The 23,624-nt window shown below is 41.2% G+C and overlaps 1 protein-coding gene across 4 annotated transcripts; it reads right to left on the reverse strand.

Annotated features, from left to right (window-relative positions):
• Positions 1-6,297: 6,297 nt before the first annotated feature.
• Positions 6,298-23,257, reverse strand: LOC309709567 (AP-4 complex accessory subunit RUSC2). 4 transcript variants are annotated; one of them, XM_082538266.1, is made up of 11 exons: positions 22,972-23,257; positions 15,313-16,495; positions 15,097-15,213; positions 14,582-14,798; positions 13,484-14,491; positions 11,137-11,213; positions 10,855-11,029; positions 10,668-10,773; positions 10,531-10,577; positions 9,218-9,881; positions 6,298-9,085 (listed from the first exon to the last, which is right to left on the reverse strand). In XM_082538266.1, exons 2-11 carry the CDS (start codon positions 16,438-16,440, stop codon positions 8,974-8,976), a joined length of 3,651 nt encoding a protein of 1,216 aa, XP_082394392.1. In that variant the 5' UTR covers positions 16,441-16,495; positions 22,972-23,257; the 3' UTR covers positions 6,298-8,973. The 4 variants fall into 4 exon arrangements, with proteins under 4 accessions (XP_082394392.1, XP_082394394.1, XP_082394393.1 ...); XM_082538268.1 differs by having other exon boundaries at positions 14,342-14,491; positions 15,097-16,495; XM_082538267.1 differs by having other exon boundaries at positions 13,583-14,491; positions 15,097-16,495.
• Positions 23,258-23,624: the final 367 nt, after the last annotated feature.

Below are 23,624 nucleotides of genomic sequence, written 5' to 3' on the forward strand. Positions count from 1 at the left end.
AATGTCGCGCCGTATGTCTGGTCAGGTTGTCAACATAGAACATGTTTGCAAAAGTGCTCAGATGTTTTCAGAGATTTCACTAGCTCTGCTAACAGTTAGCATGCAGAGTGCACCCAGGGGGTTACGTTAACCGGTTTGTTTACATATTCCACTCTCCGTGTTCCACATGTTGCATTCGCAGATTCTCATTTTCACCGAACGATCGTCTCTTTTCCGCCTGGTCTTGTGTCTCTGTGCTTCTGTAACATAAAGAACGAGCTGACATTTTTCTCACGAAACCAGCGATCAGCTCAACAGACCCTCAGTTTACCTGCATGCATCCTCCTCCTCATCTGTCAGCTGTTTAACACCTGCTGCTAATTCAAGAAACACGCCTGTTACCTGGTGATAGTCACAGTTTAACTGGGCAGCCGGTGCTCGATATAACGCAATGTCAGCGCATTTTTCTGCACAAGATAAGTAAATATAGTGTTTTCCCCGAGCGCAGAGCTGCTGGAGCTTGTTTCCTTACAGAGCACTTTATAGGCCAACAGCTTCATCAGCGGCTGATGTCCAATCACCGGCACACAGCTTTGAAACCTCAGCTGAGTTTTAGCTCTCAGTGGTTAAACGCTGGACTTCATTCACTCAGGTTCTGTCTGTCGGGTCACGTTTACTTCGCTGTTTTATTTACAACTGAGCAAATCGGTTTGGCTGAGGTTAAAGTTACGTTTCATAACTGCATAGTTTCACAGACGTTTAATGGTTCACTGGCACATGTGTTAGACTGAACTATCATCTAAATATCATCTGTTTTTTAATAGTTATTCAACTGTATTCTAAGCACCAGCTGTCTGTTAGAATGTGATTTTTTTTTCTCTCTCTGTTGGCAGAGGTATAAAAATGCGCAGGAAAATCTGACATGCATGGCGAACTTCACCGACGATATTTAGGGAGGAATAAACACACATCAAACATAAATGAACCATTTGTCTGAGAGCATTTTCTCTTCTTATGTCAACACTCTCTCTCTCTCTCTCTCTCTTTTTTTTTTTTTGCTTTTTCGGTCATGTTATGTTTACCTGTCAAAGGCTTGTTACAAACTATGAAACACATCGTGCAGACTTCTGGATGTTAGAAGAAAACTAATACTGCTCATGAATGAGACTAAAGGCAGGAAGGTGTCCTTTAAAACTAAACATGTTAATAGGACCTCCCTATTTATATCATAGTTTATGATATAGCACGTGTATTTCAGTAATAGCCTGCTGAGGACACTATACGTGCTGGCCTCATATCAAATGTGAAGGCAGACTGAGTCTATGTTTGACGTTTTTTATATCTAATCTTCCTTTTCAAACATTTAAACAGCAGCGAGTCTGCAGCTGAGGGAATACAAACTCAAATTGTCGGAACAGGTTTGCTCGTTTCTTGGATTCATTTATCAAATCTATAACTGTTATTCTAATCTGCTGCTGAGTCTCTTACACTTTTCTTTATGCTGTATATTTTCACGTCTCTGGAATAGTTGGAAGTTAGATAGTCAGCTGGGAAACTTTGTGTTAACTCATGGAGCTGAGGATATCGTGGATATGCTGATCTCGCTCCGTGGTGTACAGGGCTGTTTACCCTCATGATTAATATTCACAATAAAAATATTAGCCGAACATCATGAAGTCTGTATGTGTTTCATAGTGTCGAACAACCTTTGTACAGTTAAAGCCAGCAGTTACTACATGACGGAAACACCAACGTTATCTCTTTTATGTGTTTATACGCAGGTCACGCTGATTGCTGAACAAAAACCCAAAGATCAGATGTTAAACAGATTTATTTGCTCTCTCTCCTCCTTAAACATGTTTTTAATGTTAGTTATAATTCAGAATTGGCGACTGAAACACGTAGGACACATAAGAACATCAGGAAATAAAACACCGATAAATATAACCTCAGTAAAAGAAGTCAGCGGGGGTTACTACAGCTGTGTACCGGGGCCTGCGCTTTGTCGGTGGGATTGCTTGCGAGGCGAGCGGGTCTATCCCACGCTTTGCCGTGAGACTGGGCAGACATCTCCGAAATCATCGAAGCACTTTTGCAAAGAGGCTGTATCTTGACAAACCGACCAGACACATGAAGATTAAACCACTACATTCTCGGCTAAAAAAATATTAAAACGGTATTTGGTAACACACAAACAGGGTTTTTCAAAGCTCAGTTCTGTTAGCTTCCACATGCCGGTTGTTGTGTGCTAGAAACAATGGCCACCAGGCCAAAGCAATGGTTTTGACTCGATCAGCGTTAACCCCGCCCCCTGAGTTTGATGGGTGAGGCTGACAGATAAAATTATTTCATGATGAGAGCCAGGCGCCAGGACTGCCAAAATGAAATAAATAAATATATCATTAAATAATTAATTAAATGTGTCAATAATTAATTAAATGTGTCAATAATTAATTAAAATGTGAAATACATAAATAATTAATTAAATGTGTCAATAATTAATTAATTACATGTGTCATAACTATTTATTTAATTAATTAATTCCAATTTTAATTAATTATTGCCACATTTAATTAATTATTTAATGGTGTATTTAATTAATTCATTATGGCAGTCCTGGCGTTCCATAGTCCGGCGACCCCAGAGGGTTAATCTAAAACTTTTCAGTTCAAAGAAGTACAGGAGTGAGTATGTATAGCTATCTGTAAAACATGGTGGAGGCTCTGTCATGGTTTGGGTTGCACAAAAATGTATCAGATTTTGATCCTCTATGTATCACCTGATAGTGTCAGATTAGCAGCAGTTTCATTTTTTGGGCCCATGATGCTGAACACACTGCCAATCCAGTAAAAGTGTGTGTGTCTTCAGGTTGTGTCATGTGAAGGCTGTGTGCAGGCAGGAGTGGTGATATAGAGGACCCAAAGTGCAGACACTCGGGGGCAAAACGTGAACTCAAAACTGCTTTAATGCTGAACTCAAAAGTAACAAAACTAAGAATCCAAAATAAACTTATACAGACAGACAGAACACAGCAAGATGAAGGTAGATTGCGACACAGGAGACAGGAGGGAAACACAGCTGGGGCAAATCAGGGCTGACGAGACAAAGGAAGCAAAACCAGAGGCATTAACATGAGACACGGACTTTCAAAGTAAAAGAGGAACCACAGACTGAACTTACAGTCACAGACTCACAAGCAGGCACTGCAACAGAGGGAACAGAGACGTGGGACCAGGCAGCCCATTCTCACTCCCGAGGCGTAACATGTCGACGTTTTGTCACGTCCCGCGGCGTTCCTGAGGAACGCGAAAGGAGACCTTCGGCGTTCTTATGGTACGCGGCGGGTTATGGCTGGAATCCAGTGCAATGACGCTCCCGCGTAATAGACATTCCAGCCCTGTATTCCAGCCCTAAACCTAACCTTATCCGTAGCCCTGACCATAACCTTATTCCTGACCTTAACCAGGACTTTAATGATGTTAAATAGCGTGTTTCTAAGCGATTTGAAGAAAAAGAGCAAACGTGTAGATTCAGTCCAGACGGTTCTCATATTTCCTCTTTTTTCCGAGGTCGTCATTTAGGAACGTGGTGGGTAGCCGAAAGCGTAATATGGTGACGATTTGTCACCTAGCGTAAAATGTTACGCTTTGGGAGTGAGAACGTGTTGAGACACAGACAGTGACACAGATAGAATAGAGGGAGTATGGAAACTAAAACTTAAGAACTACATAATTACACAACAAGAAGAACTGGGGAAAATAGAAATGCAAAACAGAAACCAAAACCTTCACAATAATAAACTAAGATGAGAACACAAATAAAGGTACAAAACTGAAACCACTGGCTCAACGACCCAGGTACCCTAACAGGTTGTGTTGAAGAATAAAGTTTGCCATATACACATGTTGACTTTTAGGCTTATTTTAATTGTACAAACTCTCATTTTACCTTGCATATTGTATTTCCATGTATGTGTGCATGTTTCAATAAATCACTGCAACTATTTCCCATTTTCCAAAGATTAAGTATCCTCTGGTAAGACACTGAATGTAACACTTTATAATACAGCCTGTGACTAAGCATGTAATTCTGCTGTAATAGGGTTGAATTTTGTTTTATTTGAAATTCAAAAGTAAATAATATTTACCTACAATTATTTAAAGGTAGGTAGACTAGATTAAAGTAAATTAAGTACAGCGTAAGTCATTCTAAGTAATACTTATATTTACTTTTACTTATAATCGAACCCAAAACTTAACTTATCAGAATTAACAATAAACTGTTCCAAATTCCTGCTAAATGCCTAATATAAAGTGGGGGGAACTCAATAATAGAACATCCATCGTGCACATTAACATAATGATTATTAAATACAGATGTAAAAAAAGGCAAGATTAATGCACTCCATAACATGAACCGCACCCTGAGAAGTACACATTAACAATTTAAGACATGAGGAAAGAATGTTTGTTTTTCTGCAAAAGAACCATAAAAATTATGCAGTACTTACAGTTACTTACACAATACTGTGTGCTTCCTTTCCTGTAAAGTTGTGCAATACTTATAATATTTAGAATTACTCGTGCACTAAGTAAAATTACTTAGACATTACTTAAAATGTACTTACAGTATAATTCTTTTTTCCCATAGACTTGTTGCTCCCTTATTCTAGCTTGTTTTTAAGCATTTGTAGGCAAATATAATTAAATTCTAATCTGAAATAAAATACTTTGACATTCTATTTAATTACAGGGGGATTTACAGCCTTGGTCATATTATAAAGTGTTAATCTATAATTTATGATCCCTTTTCAGTAAGTCTTTCGAAAAATTCCTCTAAAGAGTTTTAGTTAATGGTATTTCGTTTCTTCCCAGAATAAGATATCCACAGTTCATCTTCTTTCCATTGAAAACAATTTGTGAAACGTTCTCACACCCATCTTCGTCATATCACGTGTCCTTCCTGCTGACAGTCGCTAGGGGTCGCCCTTGAGCGTTTTCCCAGAATTTTATTTTATTATTGTTTTTGGTGTGTGTATTTGTATAAAATATTACTTATAAGAAGAAAACTATCACTTGAAATTCTCTCTGAGATGAAATGCTGCTTACTCGACTACAAATATTTTTTGGTGGGGGAATAAATGGAGCCGATAATCTGTTAACGGGACTGAACAGAAACGTCTCAGCTCTGTTAGCGAGCACAATAAAATCACCAGACCACAGACTGTGCACTTCTTAGCAGACATTTTAAAGTCTTCTATCGGGAGAGGTTTCGGTGCTCTTGTTGGTTCCATTAGGACTTTGAGCTCCATCAGTTTGTTTCAATTTAATTCTCTGTAGCAACTGGTAAACACCACAGTGCAACCAGGAGGCCGAGCGCTGCTTCCTGTGTGTGCTTCCACATGGAGAAATACCCCCCCACCCCCGCCAAAAATAAAAGAAGTGGACAGATCTTTTTTTTTTCTTTTCCAGAATTCTGAGAAAACAGTCAGAATTCTGACTGTTTTCCCATAACTCTGAGGTGGGCACCTGCAAGCAACTAGCTTCAGTGACAGCGATGTGTTTATTTTGAGTGTCTTCATAGTTTTATTTTTGCAATACACCAATTTAAACTTCCAACAGTGCAATTTGAGTTCTGGGCATCCCAGGCACTATACAGAAAGGCATAAAGTCAAACATGACGAGTAAAGACAAAAGGACCAAACCATAAACACAGAATGAAGACAATAAAAGGAGACGCAAACTGAATCACTGTCTACTGTTAAAAACAGACGAGGCAGTAAGCAGAACACAATATATATATATATATATATATATATATACATATGTATAAGTAGCTGCTGCCATTGTTGGAAACTGGAATTGACTGGGCCGCGCTATGAATTCTGTTATATTGTGGGCCACGAAGGATACACCTGACCCATCCTTCAAATCTAGGGAAAAGGAGGGTGCATTTGTTGGCTGAGTCTATGAATTTGGACCGCCCTGTGACATAATCGGCCTACAAATGTGACCTCAGGAGGATGCAGCCTATGAATTTGGACACCCCCCCTTCTGTCTCCAAAAGTGCAACATGGCAGCTCCCACAAGTGGGATATGTCTATTCCTACACCATCCTACAGGGTACCTTTTCCTGTGTGGACATACCTTTGGTAAACCTTCCCAGACTGCACTGGAAAAGAGCAGCAAGTCAAAAAAATACCACACATCCCAATAAAATGATCGCAACCAGCATGATGAAGTTGTAAAATTTGTCAAATCCTTTCAAATCACAAGCAGTTAAATGTAAAGACACAAAAAAGAAAAAGGTGAATACATGTGAAGATGTCAAGTCTTTATTAACAGGTTGATTGTCACTGGGCATTAGAGGAAGCATTCGGGGGAAAAGAGAAACTATAGGAAGAAGGAAAAACTTAACAGACCTCATACTATTCAATGAAAGTCACATTTACCTCCATTTTCTTCCATCTTATATCAATACCAGTCAATCAAAGTATACCTGACACACAGTTAAATACCTGAAACGGCCACAAGGTGGCTTATGTGGTTAACATCACTGGAAGACCTGAAGGCATGCTACAGTATTAACCAAACAGCTCTACACATTTAAAAGTTCCATGCCAGAAAATGTCCAGAACAAAATCTGCACCTGTAAAAACGTCAAAGGGGAGAAAAGCAGCGAAAGGAAGTTGAGAGATCCAATGAAGACAGGACGACCTTCTGTACTTTTGCTGACTCGACATGCATTTACAATAAATCCATGCTGTGAATATGGAGAAGAAAGGCAAGTTACTGGGAATAAAACCATCACTGACAATCTACTACATGAGGCTGGTGTGTGTGAGTGTGTGTGTGGCGTATCTGGCACTGATAAGCACCTATTTCTTTCTTTTTTCTTTTTTTCATCAATAAAATGACAATGACGGAAAGTAATGTGAGAAACGGGAAGTTTTGAACATCTGTCTACAACAGATTCACATTGTATGAATGACATCGCCTTGCAGGAGAACCCTGTGTGTGGCACCCTGTGTCATATGTTGTATTTACACAGAAACCTCCCAGTCTCTACTACAGCCATGATGCTGGAACATGTGCATATCAGGTGCTGACGTCCTGATATCAGTTTAATCTTCCGAGAAAATGATGGTCGAGATGTTCTTGAAAGCGAATGCTGCCCCTCAAGGGCCCAAAGATCACCAGTACCATCTTTACTTCGGACAGACAGCGCCTCTATGATGCTCTTTTTTATCATTTAATCACGTTAGACTGCAAAGATGGTTCACAAAGTGCTTATTTTTGTTTTGTTTTGTCCCCTATTTTCTGAAAAGTGTTACTGGCATCAAATTAAAAAATTTGCTTAAAACCAATTACTTACCATTTTCAATATTTGATGCTGTCTTTTTCTACTTTTTGGTAAATGATGGGCTAAATTGTTTGCAGGTAATTTTATTCCTGTTTTTTGTTTGTTTGTTTGTTATTGGGTTTTTTTATATGGCTTCCCATCTTTTTTTAAATAGATTTGTATTTTTGTTAGCCTGATCATATTTATCAAGTCATATCTGACAACTTATGGCACAAATTACAAAACTCCACAGAAAAAAAAGAACCAATTGCTGTACTCCCTTTTTGAAACCTCAGACTAAGCAACCTACTGAGCAACCATCTGCAGGTTATAAACACACTAACTGGCTCTTAGAAGGTTTGTCACTGCACATGCACACACCTTGCTACACTGGGTTGAACCTGGACTTCAGAACAGCCTTTATTCTTTATGGCATAGATTCAACAAGTTGCTGTAAACATTGCTTGGAAATTTTAGTTCATATCAACATGACTACGGATGCAGATTTTTCAGCTGCACATCCATGATTTGAATCATAATGAGGTCATAAAGGGATAGGCGTCATCAGCAACAACACTCAGGTGGGCTGTGGTGTTTAAATGATGCTCGGTTACTCCTGAGCCCAAAGTGTGCTAAGAAAATATCCCCCACACCATCACAACAACAACAACCTGAACTGTTGATTCAAGGCAGCATGAATCCATGCTTCATGTTATTTACGCCAAGTTCTGACCCTACAGAAATCGACACTCATTAGACAAGGCAGTGTTTTTCAGATCTCGTTTTCCAATTTTGCGGACAGGAGTGTCAAGGTCCCAGGTTTGATGTGCTGTGCGTTCATGCTCTTCTGCAAACCTTGATTGTGACGAATGCTTATTTGAGTCACTGTTACTTTCCTATCAGCTCAAAGTAGTATGGCCATGCTCACCTGGCCTTTTTTTGACCATTCTCTGTATTTTAGAAACTGTAAACTGGTTCCTAAATTACCCAGCCTAGCCCATTAAGCAACTATTTTCATGCTCAGTTTGAACTTCAGCAGGTCATCTTGACCTTGTATACTTGCCTAAATGCATTGGATTGCTACCATGTGACTAACTGATTAGATGTGCATCAACAAGCAGTTGAACAGGTCTAGCTTATGAAGTGAGTGCATATCTAATCCAATTTGAGTGACTAGTTAGAGAGCTATTATATCAGTATCACTAGGTCTTTTCCTGACATTTATAATTTCATGAATACTATATGTAACACATGTTTCTGCATACATAGACAATTAATTTATACATTGACACATTATTAGTCTGATGTGAAGATCTGCCACTTAAACTAGTCTTTTTTTGCTGTTATGCTACACTTTGTGATGCTACACCCTCCCCTGTCCATAGCGCTAATTTGTTTTAAAAGCACAACATGGTGATAAGCTGATATTTAACAGGTACTCAGCAAGAACACAAAAACATTGCTTTGATTCACAACATTTGGTGTAATGCAAAGCTTGCTGAGTAAGAGCCAAAGCTGTTAATCTTGCGTTTTTGTGCTTTCTTCTCAGTTCTGCAGCAGCATGGCTAAGCGCTGCACTTTCATCCAGTTAAGACTTTTGTTCTTACAGTAAATAATCTGCAGTCTGGCTCTCCCCCATGGAGGGTTTAGTTTTCAGCAGTCCTTGTCTGTTTGAGCTCCTCCTAGCTTCATGGACCTGATGGATTGAGCCAAGAGTCCAAGCTGTGATCGGTCCAAACGTAGCCACTGTGATGGTCGCCTGTGGCTTCAAAACAAATGATAAAGAGATAATGCTCATGAGTAGAGTAACACACTGTCTGGATAGCATCCTCACAAAGACAACAACTACAACAACTACTACTCAGGATTACTCGCTCATTCACTCACTGGTTCTTACTTTGTGGTGTGTGCTCCTGTGTGACTCTGAGAAATTGCTCCCAGTGTGGATGAAGTACCAGTTGCTCCAAACAGTTTAGCCCAGCGAAGCCCACCCCAACAAGGACTTTGTGCCTGTTCGGTAGTAGGTGGATTTGAGATGCCACAGTCTTTTTCCACCTTTGTTTCTTCTTTCTTGTTGTCCATACTTATTTGAAACCAAGTATCTGTATGATTTTGGCTACAGTCCTCCATTCCATCCACAACGTCAGGCTCCTTAGGACACCACTCTGGAATAGGAGCTAACACTGGACTCCTGCTGGTCTGCATACAACCACACTGTTGCTTGTTGCAGCTTGAACTGTGAGAGCTGAGAGACTCTTGGTGGTGCAAATCAATCTGGTGTGAAATCTGACTGTAGTATCTGATGCCTTCCTTTTTGTCGCCTTGCAGTCTTGGCCAGCTGGTTGCTAAAAGCGCTGAGCACGGTTGAGGTGGGGAGAGAGCCTGCTCCTCTGACCACAGCTGTCTGTGGCGTAACAGTCGGGGCTCCAGAAGCAAGTTGAGGTCAAAGGGCAACACAGAGAGTGGTTGCAGGAGAAGAAGCAGCTCCTGAAACAAAGGATGACAGCGACCCAGGGACATAGACAGGAACCCCCAAGAATGGTAGTAGGTTTTCACAACATCTAGGAAGAAAGTAAAGGAAGTGATCACACACAGATCCACACATAAGCAATAATATTTTGATAGCTTCGGTTCAGTTTTTATCATGGGTACTTTGGACTAGAGCATTTAAAAAGCTGTATTATGTCTTATCTTATTTAAAGTTGGATGCTCGTATTTTTCATGGATAAATGTTCAATTAATAAGATAAATCTAGTCCTGGTATGCTTCAGAAAGACTCCAAACACAAATTCTCCAACATTTTTTCTACTGACCCGACATTCCTGGCGAGGGACAACCAGTCAGAAAAATTGAACTTCTAGGGAGACAGCCTTAAAGCGACAGGAGCTAAGATTTCCAGCTCCTGTACTATAGATAACTACTGACAAGTTTTTGATAAGCTTACAGCTGTTTAGCTGGTTAACCTGACTTTAGGTTGTTAGACTGATAGCATTCCCTAATTGGTGCTAAATCCAAAGAAGACAGCCAACAGACTGAAAGTATTGAGGAGTAAAAAAAAGCAGGATACAGGTGGGAGATTATGTTATTTCAAGAGTCGTTGCAATCCATTTAGTTGTTAAGCTCACTGAGTGTCAGCGAAAGTGGTGCACAAGCTGAGTTATGGCTCCCTGGAGGCAGAAATAAAGAACTATAAATTGCCTGTCGCCTCACCTTTTTGACTCTGAAGATGACTGAGCCAGAACTCCAAAGCTCTCAAGCTGTAAGAAAAGAAACAACCAAGAGAACATCAAAGGTTATGTTATTCGCACATCTTTATTTGCCTCATTAGTAACATCAAAGGTATTTACTTAAGCAGGCCCATGATGAAGGCTCTCAGTTTCATGCAGTGGCTGGTGAGCTGGGGACAGCGTCTGATTTTGGAAACAAGACTGTGAAGAACTCTGGTGGATGGACCTGTGTTAAACAGAGATTATAAAACTATATCAAAGACCACAGAATCCTGCTTGGGCAAACTGATGAGACCCTTTAGCCTACCAATCCTAGTAGAGGTTTCGACCACACTCCAGGCATGATTGCGGCGTTGTCCGATTATAAAATCCAGTTTGTGATCCCTAAGACCGTCCTCTAGAATATCCTGGATCGTTGGACACAAGTGTTCCAGGACCAGACCAGCGATTGTAGGACTGTAAGAACTGTTCCCCAGGCGCATCTGAGCCAGAGGAAATGTTATACATTATATTTTTTGCTTACACAATATACCTGCTGGCACATTTATATTGTGATATGTCAATAACAATGCTAAGGTCAGCAAAATACCTTTTCTTCAGGATCTCTGCTGCTGCCAAAATGAGCCATAATCAGATCCACCGCCCTGCTCACAGACCTCAGCAACCCTGGAGACACCAAACAAGCAAGTTGGACAGGATGAATTTTATTCAGATACAATATCTGACAACTTTATACTTTATACTTATTCAAGAGCATGAACTGGTGTGGTGTTAAGGTGTCTCTGTTGATTTCATTGCTAGTTAAAGCTTATGTGTGGTGTGATGCATGACCAACCAATGAGTAACACCCAGAAACTGTCAGTTTTAGGCTGATATACACTCACTGGACACTTTGGTGCAACTTTTTGACTGCCATCCAATCAGCCAGTTCCATGGCAGCAGCAATGCATTCAGACATGTGGAAATGGATAATGTCAGTAACTTAAATAGCAACTTTAATAGCCGTTTCTAACAGGAAAGGGAGCCTACAATTCACACAAACTCACCAAAATTGGACAACAGAAAATTGGAAAAATGTTGCCTGGTCTGCTGCGACATTCAGAAGGTATTTGGCCAAAACTTTGGCCTGCCTTGTATCAACAATTCAGGCTGATGCTGGTTGTGCAATGTATGGGAGGTATTTTCTTGGCACACGCTGTTGCTGACCATGACGCCATCATGTCACAAAGCCTAAATCATCTCAAACTGGTTTCTTTAACATGACAGTAAGTTCACTGTACTCAAATGGCCTCCACAGTCACCTGACCTCAGTCCAATAGATGTTTGGCATGTGGTAGAACTGGAGATTCACATCATGGATGTGCAGCCAACAATTCTGCAGTAAATGCATGTGCTATCATAGCAATGTTGATCAAAATCTCAGAGGAATTTTTCCAGCACCTTGTCGAATCTATGAGACGAAGAATTAAAGGCAGTCTGATGGCAAAAGCGATCAAACCTTGTACTGACAAGCTGTAACTAATAAGGTGGCCAGTGAGCGTATTTGTGTAAGTTAAGGATTCTGACAGTGTTCAAAATGTATTAAATGAAATTCAAAAACTAATTCAGGAAGCTTAAGCTTTCTAACTGCTAGACACAGCTCCACTTTAGCCCTGTAAGACTGGGACTGGCCCGGAGAGACTGGCAACCTGTCCAGGGTGACCTCTGCCTCTTAGCTGGAACAGGCTCCAACCCCTCCACAATCCTGAATTGGATAAGGAAAAGAAAAATGGATGGCTGGAGTTTTTTTTTTATTTCAGTCCTCAATTTCAGATTTTATACTGGCCAACTGTTTCCCCCTAGTGCGACTGATTTGCTGCATTGCTGTCTCTCTATGTAGATTATTTTCCAAAAAGCCATATCTTCTTTTAATGATGAATTAAAACTCTGGAGATGGATAGTTCTAGGTAGGTTTTGGTATAAGTCAGCTTGTTTTGGGACTTTCCTTGTACTATCAGTTTAAAATCATGACACTAGACCAGTGGTTCTTAACCTGGGTTCAATCGAACCCTAGGGGTTCGGCAGAGTCTCCACCGTGACATGCACGGCTCATTTTGTGCACCAATAAAAAACATATCTATGTCTTGAATTTGAAAAATAAAATCATATTTTATTTTTCACTAAAGAGGGGTTCAGTGAATGCGCATATGAAACTGGTGGGGTTCAGTACCTCCAACAAGGTTAAGAACCACTGCACTAGACTATCAGCGTGTGTTTCAAGAAAGTGTTCACTAACTGGGTCAATACACAGTCATAGGAGAGCAGGGTTTCGGGGTTCATTATCATATTTCAGGAATGCAAATGTCGAAGGGAACCAAAGATGAAAGAGTCGTTTTTTCCATTTCAGCAGCGGTCTTCAATGACTCGCTTCACCCTGTCTCTCTTCTTCATCTCTCATACTGGCTAGCCTCTGCAAATGTCACAGTAAATTCTTTATGCATGTTGATGCTGCCTGCAGTGCTGCACCACATAGACTTTTTGCAGTTGTGCAAATGCCTCCTCTATTACTAATCTTTACCTTATTGGAAATGGTTTACATTTATATAACTATATTTACACCAAGCGACTTATATGGTAGCACTAAAACAAAGTGATTGCGATATAAATCATTAACACTGTTTCTACTGCATCCTTCTCTCTTTTGTCCCGCAGTCGCGCACACATAGGCTACAGAGAGGACGGCTCAGCCAATCCTGTGCTGGGAGAGTTAAAAATAGGTCATGTTTGAGAGGAAGCCCCTTCAGGGTATTCAAAGCACTGCTGCAGCACTGTGAGTTTTTATTGCTGCTCTTAACAACTCATCACCGGCTAGACAATCCAGTCACTTTTTACTACATTTCAATTATAATATATTGACAGTATTTCACATCATTTATCAGCAGTCAACTGAGGCTCACTTCTCCTCTGAAGATGGCTGATAGACATGGACTCATAAGACGTATCGGGTGAGAGGTTGAACTCTGTGGGCGGCCTGTCGCTCAGGATCAGAGACTCACTGTGATGACTCTGATTTGGCTTCAAACTGTGTCCAGCAGAGTCCTGGATTTGCAGCCCTGAAGCGGCCAAGGAGAGGAGAGAACTCAGAGAGGAGAGAGGAGCCACTGAGGAGAGGGCAGCTGTGAAACTAGAGTGAAAAAAGCCTGAGTCAGCTGCAGGTGCCGCTCCACACTGTGGGAGCTTTTCCTGTGGCAGTGAGGTTTTGGGAGGAGAAACAGACACCTGCGAGTTTGGGTGGTGGGTGTCAGTGGTGATGGTTAAAGTGGGTGGGTTTTGAGACAATATTGAATGATAGGTGGTGCAGTTAAGGGAATGATTAGCACTTTTAGGCTCGGCGCGCACTTGGCTTTGCTCAAAGGTGAGACTGATCAAGTCCTGGTAGGTGGGAATCCTAACGAGACTGGATCGACTCGGAGCCGAGACAAGACTAAGCAAAGTGTTAGTCTGAGTTTGGCCTGAATGTGGGCCTGCTTTGTCTTGCTCTTGGGCCTCTGTGGGACAACTAGTATGATGTGAATCCAGGCTGCTGTTTGACGTGCATGGACCGGTGCAGTCTTGGCTTTCACCCAACTGATTCCATGAACGCGTGCGGATGAAGCACTCTGGGCTTGGTGTGCAGGTGGAGCAGGTATCAGAGCTAGAAGGAGCCTCTAGGAAGATGGAGCAGTGGTTGTCTGTCGGTGATGGGTGAAAATCTGAAAAACTTTGGCTGCTTTTGCCTTTGAAACTGAAGGCCGGCTGCATGTTAGCAGTCTTACTGCTCTTTTTATTTAGATACTGCTCTAGCAGGCAGCCAAGGGGCTGGGACGGCGGCTGCGGCTTTCCTGCAGGAACCAGAACAAAGGGCTGGATGGGCAGCGAGGTTGGCCTCTGGGCTTTACTGTAGCGCACCACATCTGGACTTAGTCCTGGGAAGGACATGTAAGATAAAGATTTTTCACTCAAAATCACAGACACAAAGCAAAAGAACTGGATTTTTCTATTAGCCACTGCTTTACCCTTCTCAGTATCACAAGGATAGTTGTGCTCCTGGTCCTGCATCACAGATGGCTGTGTGGTTGCCACTCTTGCGTCTTGGCATTTACTGCTATGTGGGCCACACTGGCTGGGGCACAGCGAGCAAGGCGTGTGGGAGAGGTTCTGGATGCTATCTGCCTGTTTCTTTCTGCAGAGGGCTTTGTCAGTGGAGGTGGTTGCAACCTGGTAATCTTGGATCTGAAAATGAGAACAGCAAAACTGAACACCCGTCTCCTTTTGCTGGTCCTCTATCAAGTTTATAAATGCTGTTCCCAAAAGGTGGTCAGATTGTCAAAAGGGAACAATGTGTGCAGCAGCAAAGTTCATTACTCTTATCAAAGCTGTGTAACTGATATATAAAACATTAGTACATAATTTAATTGAGTCATTTGCCATTTCTTCTATTTGCAAATCACATTAAAATTATAGATCTAAAAACAGTACTTCTAAATCTTTTTTTTAATCATCCAAACACTATAAAGTTTTTTTTTTTTACCTTCTCAATTTCATTCTGCTGTCCTTCTTTCTTCTGATCAAAACTGAGAAGGAAGGGGCTGCCTCTGCTCTGACCTTCGGGGCAGCTGGTGACACTGGACCAGGCCGGGCTGGGTGACTGGGAAGAGAGGTCACAAGTCACAAGCTTGTAGTACTTCTGGTTGGTCCCCATGGCCAGTGTGGCCTGGCTTTGAAGACAGGCAGTCAGGTCTGATACCTCTAGAGAGGAGAGACCCGCGGGTAGCTCCTCTAGTGAGTACATATTGCAGTTAGAGTCAAGGCCCCGAGGGGACAGGCGGGAAGCAGAAAGCAGCATGTCAACCTCCTCTTTCGGAGGAGAGTAAACCGTCATGCTATCAAGTTTGACTTCTTCATTCTGACTTTGGGGGACAGGTTGGAGGTTGAGGAATACACATCCCTCTGATGACCCAGAGGGGTGAGCTGCAGGACTGCTGAGATCATGAGGTGTGGCAGGATTGTTGCTCCTGTTGTACATAGTGCAGAAGTTAACCAAGACGCCGTCAGAACTGTTACAGGAAGAGTCACTGACATACTCCGTGTGGTTGTTGGAAAGAAGCTCTGGGGAACATTTGTGTTGGCCGTGGAGGCAGCAGGACATGTTATCCTCCAGTCTGTCTGAGTCCTTCTCCAAACAAGCCAACATCGTGATGCTAGATCTGCTCATGTGACAGCACTGGCATTCAGGTGGCAGTGAGTCCATCTGGTTGGACTGGTTAGAGAGCCACTCCTGATCGCTCTCACTAACCAGCATAGTTCCCTCATTGCCCCATTCACTGTCCAGGTTCCCGTGGGGCTTTGGGTATATTGGGTAGTTTGTGGCGACATTACTTAGCGGCCAATTGGAATTTCCATGCAGCACGAACGAAGAGTCCTCGTGATATCTGTGCAGATTATCTCCGTCGCTGTCTTCATCCTCTTCGTCCTCATTTAGCTCTGTACAGGGAAGGAAGGAGTTGCGTGACCGGACATTGCTTCTAGGCACGGAGCTTTCCTTCTTCTGGTGGGAACTCGTCTCTTCGGGCGACGAGGTGGATTCGTACTTCCAGCTTCCGTCGCTGCCTCCCTCCTCTTCTGTCCGGTCCTCGTTGAGGCTGCTGTAGCTGCTGGAAAAATGTCTCCGGTCACCGGTGAAGGCATGCTCACAGTTTATCGACTCTTGCTCTGGGAGGGACACGGCCCGAGTCAGGCCTGCTGAGCACAGCCGGCCGGGCCTCTTGGCAGAGCTGCACAGGGCCTGGACAGGAAGCTGCCAAGTGGAAAGCTGCACCACGGGGAAGTGGCAGGCTATCAAGGTGTCCCCAGAGAGACTGGATGCTCCAATCATACTTCTGGATAGGGCTGGACAACGAAAGCTGTCTCCATGTTCCTATAATTTAATCCTGGAAGAGTAACACAGAATAGATTAAATTTTGGGGATTCTGCAGAAATTCATTCAGAATTATACAACAGGAAGCTTGTACAAGCGAAGATAAAATCAGTATTAAGCAGTGTTGGGACTAACGCGTTATTAAGTAACGCGTTACAGTAACTACGTTATTATTGTGGTAACGAGCACGGTAACTAGTTATTATGCCAAAATCAGGAACGCGTTACTCGTTACTGGGATTTAGATAGGGTCGTTACTCGTTACTTCGTGTGGTGGCTATCGCGGAGCTTCCACAGATTCAGTAACATTAGCAAGTGGTGGAGGCCAGCAGGTGGATGAAGGAAAGGGGACGCAGAAGGAAAAGAGACCCGAGGCAGCCGCCGGTCCAAGTGTGAACTGAACTTCAGGTAAGAAGTTATGACCTGCAGTCTCTCTGGGTCAGATATGAACCAAGTTTAGGTGGAGTTTATTTTCGTTATTCTGACTTTTTCCGTACTGCGTGCTAGCTAGCATGACGGGAGTTTCTATACAGCTGGGTGGGTGCTATGAAGTTAATGATGTTGAACTTTATTTTGTTCATAAGTTATTAGAGTTGCCAACCGTCCCGTCTGGTATTCAGAGAAAATATTATGCGTTTCTTATTGAGGTGAAAAGGAACAGTTTGTCCCGTAATTCAGCTACAATGGAAAAGGCACAAAGCTGGAGTTATTCTGTGTCTTTGCTGCACAGCTGCCTCTTCTTCTCTCATTCTCCCCCCTCCCTCTCCCGTTTCTACTTCAATCATGAAAACTGATCAGTGATCAGCTGATCGGCTCTCTTGTTTGTTTATCGCTCACTTTGCGCCGAAAGAGGAAACCAGCGGATGTCGCGCTAAACAACAGCAGCACGTTTAAGCTTGATCAGCTGTTGTTAGAATTTATTTAATATTAATTTCTAGTATCAGCTGATGTTTGCTGGAGCCACAGCTGTAAACCTGCTGGTCATGATATGGTTTGGTTATCTGGTGAGAGGGAAACATGAAGATGAAACCAGGAGATGTCCTTACTGAATCATCAGAGCTGAACAGGTGATGGAGAAACAGGTTTACTTTTTAGGTGACATGAATGAGTTGAAGGGAAGTTATGAACTGTTTCTGAGAGACAAATAACCCCAGGATCCTTTTTTAGGTAGCTGACAGCTGGTAACTGTGCAGGTGCGGATCTAGCAAAGTGTTGCCAGGGGGGCATGTAGGGCATTAACAGGGAGAGGTGGGCACAAGGAAATACTTTTCTTTCTTATTCTCATTTAAAATGTCTCGCTTTTAAAAAATAATTATCTGAATCTTACAACAAACGATTGATAGATTGATGCATATATACCATCAAAACAGTGTACATCACTGTCACAACAGTGTTTATTTTCATTCAAAGGCTTTATGATTTTTCCTATAATGGTGGGCCGGTCTCTAGTCAAAATGCCCGGGACGATTTTCTGTCCCAGTCCAGCCCTGTATGCAGCTCATCTGCAGTCTGGTGTTGCCTACATCTTCCTATTCAGAAGGCAGAATTTCCGAGTTCTGAGTACAATCGAAAGCACCACGACTGCAGTTTTTGTGTTGGATGTAAAAGGCGCACATGACTCTGTGACGTAGGCTAGAATCATGGCAGCAGTCAATGACGGTCCAGGCGTGGGATTTCTCTCGTGGAAATATGCACGTTATCATATCCTTTCTATTGGTAGGTGGCACAGTGCACTTGTGGCAAGCAAGCAAGCTAGAAGACTGGCAACGTTATGGAAGAAACACATTAACAAGAGAATTCTGAGTAAAACCAAAGTTACTTTCCCTAGTAACTAGTTACTTTGAAAGTAATGAGTAACTTGAAGTAACTGAGTTACTTTTGAGAGAAGTAACTAGTAATGTAACTAAGTTACTATTTTAAAGTAACTTACCCAACACTGGTATTAAGTACACTACACTGATGGAATGCTCAGTCTCTATGTACAGCCATCAGCTAACACTGACAAGCATTAATCATAACTGAAAACGTTTAGAGTTTTGTGCAAAGCACAATTACATCTTTTTAAAAAATATATTTGCTGTTGCCATTTGCATGAGGATTTGTCTATTACTGCATACGTGCTTCTCATTTTTCTGTTTTCTTACCTCAGTGATTACTGCAGCTCAATGTTTTATGACGTGAACAGATTAAAGAGAAAAGCGAGAGTGTACAGTTTATCAAGTGGATTTTCCAACTGTATATGCAGCTCAGGGGCCTACTTAAACATTTTAGTGTTAGATTTAAAAAAATGCATTTTCAAATCTGGAGTAAAAAAAGAAGAAAAAAAGAAGAAGATAAAAACCTAAAACACATCTGCAAGCTACTGCTGTCACAGTCTTCTCCCTCAATTTACCCCGCCGGTCCTGCCATCCAAGTCTGCTTCTAGCAGCCTACACTCCATAATTCAGTCAACCATAACAAACTCCTCCTCTCTCAGCCTGGGCCAACCACAGTCACTCACAGTCATCTGGCTGCTCTGTAACTAGGGCAGCTGCACTGCAGAGTTGCTCCGCTGGCACTCCTAAGAGTAAATACACTTTCACATCACTTTAGTTAATTGAAAGTGTTCCATCATGTTCACGTGTAGTGCTGCTGACTTTGCACACACTCGTTTAAAATAAAAACATCTCCCCTTCATGCAATAAAATAATGAGGACAAGAAAAAAAGATAAATACAAAGCAAGTGCAAACTACATATAAAATATTCATCCAGTGGTGAGCGCTAATGATGTTCAGTCACAGAAGAAAAGTGTGTTGTTGTAGTGTTGTTTTATGACTTTAAACCAGACTGAAATTGGAAAAATAAAGAACAAAGTAGAATAGAGGTTTAGGAACAAGTGAAGTAGCTTCCTGAAAACAAAACAAGTGTCTGATTTTCCTCACCCACATTAGCTCAGTCAGTAATGGAGATTATGTTGATGGATGAGTGGCTATGATTACCGTCTTGCAGTTATAGGCCTTCACTGACCCATAAAGCCTGCAGTTTATATTCCTACCCTGACTCGTATAACACGCGCAGTGAAAACTTTCAAGAGTCAAGAACTTACAGATATGATTGTTTCAAATTTAAATGTGTAATGTGTTACTGATTAACTATTAAGGTTTTTTTTAGATCTCTTATTTTCTTTATTTGAAATTTGATTGCACAGGTTCACAGAAAAATATATTTAAAATACCATTTTTATGATTCTGGCTCAGATACAGGCTTTATATATCAGAGGTGTCAAACTCAATTTACCACAGTCAAAATTTTGAAATAGCTGACACCATAAGAACGATAAGAACGGTGAAAGACGTCCCTCAGCGAAATCTTCTTAATATATTTGTGTCATTTAGTGTGTGATCTATTAACAAAACCTGATTAACAACCAGAGATAGGTGAACACACACACACACGAACACACAGTGGAATCCCAGTAAGAAGGGATAAATCCTCCACATGTGGATATTTAGTAACTGCACATTAATGTTTTATATTCAAGCATCTTGTCTACATCCAGAAATACTTTCAATTTTCCAACCATTTTCACTCCTGTATAATCCACAAGAGGAACAGGAGTTCATATTACTGAAAAATGTAAGCGATTAATGAGTTCGTTACAATTTTTACATTTTCCAAAACCATCCATTGGGACAGATTACGCAGATTTGGATTTCGCAGACGCTTTTTTAAAAACACTGTAATGTAACTGTAATGTAATTCAACACATACATACTAAAATAACAATTGTACGCTTTTTTGTTTCTTGTAGGAGTTTTGCTAATTTTTTGACAGCTAATTTTTTATATTATGGCAAAAATTCACTTAGGGGACTGAAATAACAGTTGCAGGACAGCAGTGCTCATAAAACAACATTACACAGTTTACAATTATCATAATTCAGGTAATATAAAATATATATTATTAAAATATGCATGTCACGCCTGGCCATAAAGTAAAAGGCATACAGTTATCACCATCATATAGACGAGTTATCTTTGATTAAAGCACATTCTGTGTATTTCTGTGGGTTATTGCACATAACATATAATCACATCATATGACACAAAATCCTGTTTCTGGTAAATATTTTTGAATGATTATATAACATTGTTTAGTGCATGTCACACTTCAACTCTTTGTAATAAACCTGGTTTTCAAGATTGACCGTTTCAATTGACTGACAGTTTAATGGCCAGGTGAGGCCTGCTCCCTTGTTATATCATGACAAATAAAGTTGATTGAAATTCTGTACTCATATTTTATATATTTCACCTCATGTTGACAAAAAGAGGTGTCAGGGGCAGTAAGGGGGGGGGGGAGGGTGTAAAAATCATGCAATTGAAGCTTTGAGAGACAGCAACAACTTAAGGAATTGGTCCAAGTGTGCAATCAAGAAATGCCTGCATGAATGTAAATACAGAGTTCACAACAAGGCACAAACCACTGGCTACACTCAAGAACTAGCAGGCCAGATTAGACGGCCAGAAAACATCTGAAAGTGCCAGCTTTGGAAAAAGCATTTTAGACAGACCAAGATGAATTTTTCAGCAGAATGATAATAGTAAGAGAAAAGTCTGGAGAAGAAGTGAAACAGCTCATTATCTGAAACGTACCACATCACCTGTCTAATTTTTGTGGAGTCAATGTTATTGCATGGACATATATGGCTCCCAGTGGAACTGGGTCACTGGTGTTTATTGATGATGTGACTGCTGATAGAAGCAGGAGCATGAATTGTGAAGTGCGTAGGGCTACACTCTCTGCTCAGATTCAACTAAATGCTGCAAAACTGATAAGACAGAGCTTGATTGTGCACATGGACAAAAACCCAATACATGCTCCAAAAGCAACCCAAGAATTTGTCAAGGCAAAGAAACGAGATATTCTTCAATGGCCAAGTCTTTAACCTGATCTCAGCTTTTCAGTTATTAAATACAAAAGTGAGGGCAGAGAGATCCACAGACAAGCAGCAGCTGAAGGTGGCTGCTGTAAAAGCCTGGCAGAGCATCTCGTGGGAGGAAACTGTTTTTGTGGGGACTTCAGGCAGTCGCTGACTGCAGAGGATTTTCAAACTTTTAAAAATAATGCTTATTTTTTTAAAATGATGTTAGTTTGTCCAATTAATTTTGAGCCTCTGGAGATGAGGACTGTGTATTAAAAAAGTAAACCCCTTGAATTAAAGCTTAAAGTCTGCGCTTCAGTCACACATTGACTGTCTGATTTGAAACCAACTGTGGTGGTGTACAGAGGCAAATTTCAACAATGTTTGTCCAACAAGTTATGAACCTGAATATGTTTTTCTGTGTTTGTCTTTATTTCTTCATTTCATTTGTTGCAGATCATTTTTGGCTCCTTAAATACGAGGACATGATTAATTTAGAAATGAAAGCTTTTCCACTTCCCAACTGCATAACAGCCTTGTTCATGGGCATCATTCCCTGATGGTCTTGGAACATGTAAGATATTATAGCTACATTTGACATTAGTATCAACAGCTATACTGAAAATAAAGGCATTTATGAATTTCAGTCCAGGTATGTATGGTGGAAGGTCTCAGAATCCCACTGAACCCCTGAATTATCACGAGTCACATCTATACATCAAGTGTCAGTATCCCAAACCTCAGCACATGCTGCTTCTGACTTCTAACCCTTGTCTACCTTATATTATGAAGGAATTTGCTCATAAAATGTAACTATAGTTATGTTTATTATTTAAAGTATTATCCATACTCGTAATAAACAAATCAGTTTAAGTTATTTGGTCAACATTTAGGAACCTTACACGAATATCAGTCCTTTAGTTTAGTTTCCCTTGAGTCACCCTATTTTCAGTATTATAATATAACAGGAATGTAGGCCAGAACCTCAGACTACTTGTCTGCAACAACATCACTGCAAAGTGGATACAACTCCTCATCTTTGCCGGTAGTCCTCCTACCTTGCATCTCAAATATCTAAGCCAATCAAACCGGCCCTCTGCGTACTGGAGCGCATGGACATGGTTCTGATTAACTGAGCTGCTTCTCTAGAAATATCTGTCAGGTCTAGTTAGCATCAACCTGAAGGATGGATGTTGTGGTTACATGAAAGCAAAGAGGCCCAGACAGTGCTTGTTAAGAGCGACGATGCCCTGTAACTAGACAACATCAGTGACTGCTCATCGTGGTCTCCAGTTAATGTGAAGGGAAAGTTTCACGAGGATCTCGAGAATCAGAGATGATGTCTGACCTGCATCTTACCTTGCGGCCAGGTGTTTGTGTGCATCTACACAATGGCAAAGAAATATTCAAAGTGGCTTAAGTGGGACACGTTAGACAACAAGAGGCAGGGCACACAGCTTCTAGAAATAGCAAACCCACACACAAGAAAATGTGAAGTGACCAAATACGAGAACAAGATATGAGCTGAAGCACTTAATGAAAGGCAACATAGCAGGAGCGCAAAACGCATTCAAAGCAGCACCTACTTGAAAACAGCCGTCAGTTAAAGGTGATCTCCATCCGAGCAGGTGCTTCATGTGGATGTGGTTTGGTCCAAAAACATGCACTTTTTTTTATTATTACGGACGAGACTATTCGACGCACTAGAGCCGTCAAAGGCGTATTATGAAAGCTAATGTTTTCATCTATGTTGTCAGATATCTCCGGTTAAAACCTCTTATTCATAACTATTAATAAACACTAGGGTAATATGAAACCGCTCCGGCATTGAAGTCCCCCACAGACACAGCGGTCCCCACGCCGCCGCTTCTCCACCGCTCAGGATGGATGGGTTGTTGCGTCACGACCAGGTTAGCCAATGAGGAGGGAGAAGTTCCTGTTACTCAAGTATCCAAGACACCCGGTAGGAAGCAAGTAAAACCTAATATACTTCGATTTTTCTTATTTTGTTATTGTTGTTTTTTGTTTTGTCTTGTTTTGTTTTTGGCGGGGGTGGAAACGATAAAAATAAACATGCTGTTCAGTGCCTCGTCTGATTGCTGACATCTATTTTTCTTACTCAAGAATAAATATTATTATTATTATTGTTATCCACACTCATAATAAACAATATAAGTGGTGGGTGTAGTAAACAGTGAAGGCATGATCCATTGGTTCTCAAAACTATACGCCCTTGCTG

Source organism: Aulonocara stuartgranti, assembly GCF_965226115.1.
Source record: "Aulonocara stuartgranti genome assembly, chromosome: 7".
Taxonomy (NCBI): Eukaryota; Metazoa; Chordata; class Actinopteri; order Cichliformes; family Cichlidae; genus Aulonocara; species Aulonocara stuartgranti.

Coding starts and splice junctions, on each gene's coding strand:
- LOC309709567 (XM_082538265.1), bottom strand. CDS start 16,440: ATGATTGGAGCATCCAGTCTCTCTGGGGACACCTTGATAGCCTGCCAC. Junction 11,214..13,483: donor CAGCCATCTTCAGAGGAGAA/GTGAGCCTCAGT, acceptor TGGTGTCTCCAG/GGTTGCTGAGGTCTGTGAGC. Junction 11,030..11,136: donor GCAGAGATCCTGAAGAAAAG/GTATTTTGCTGA, acceptor CCTCTGGCTCAG/ATGCGCCTGGGGAACAGTTC.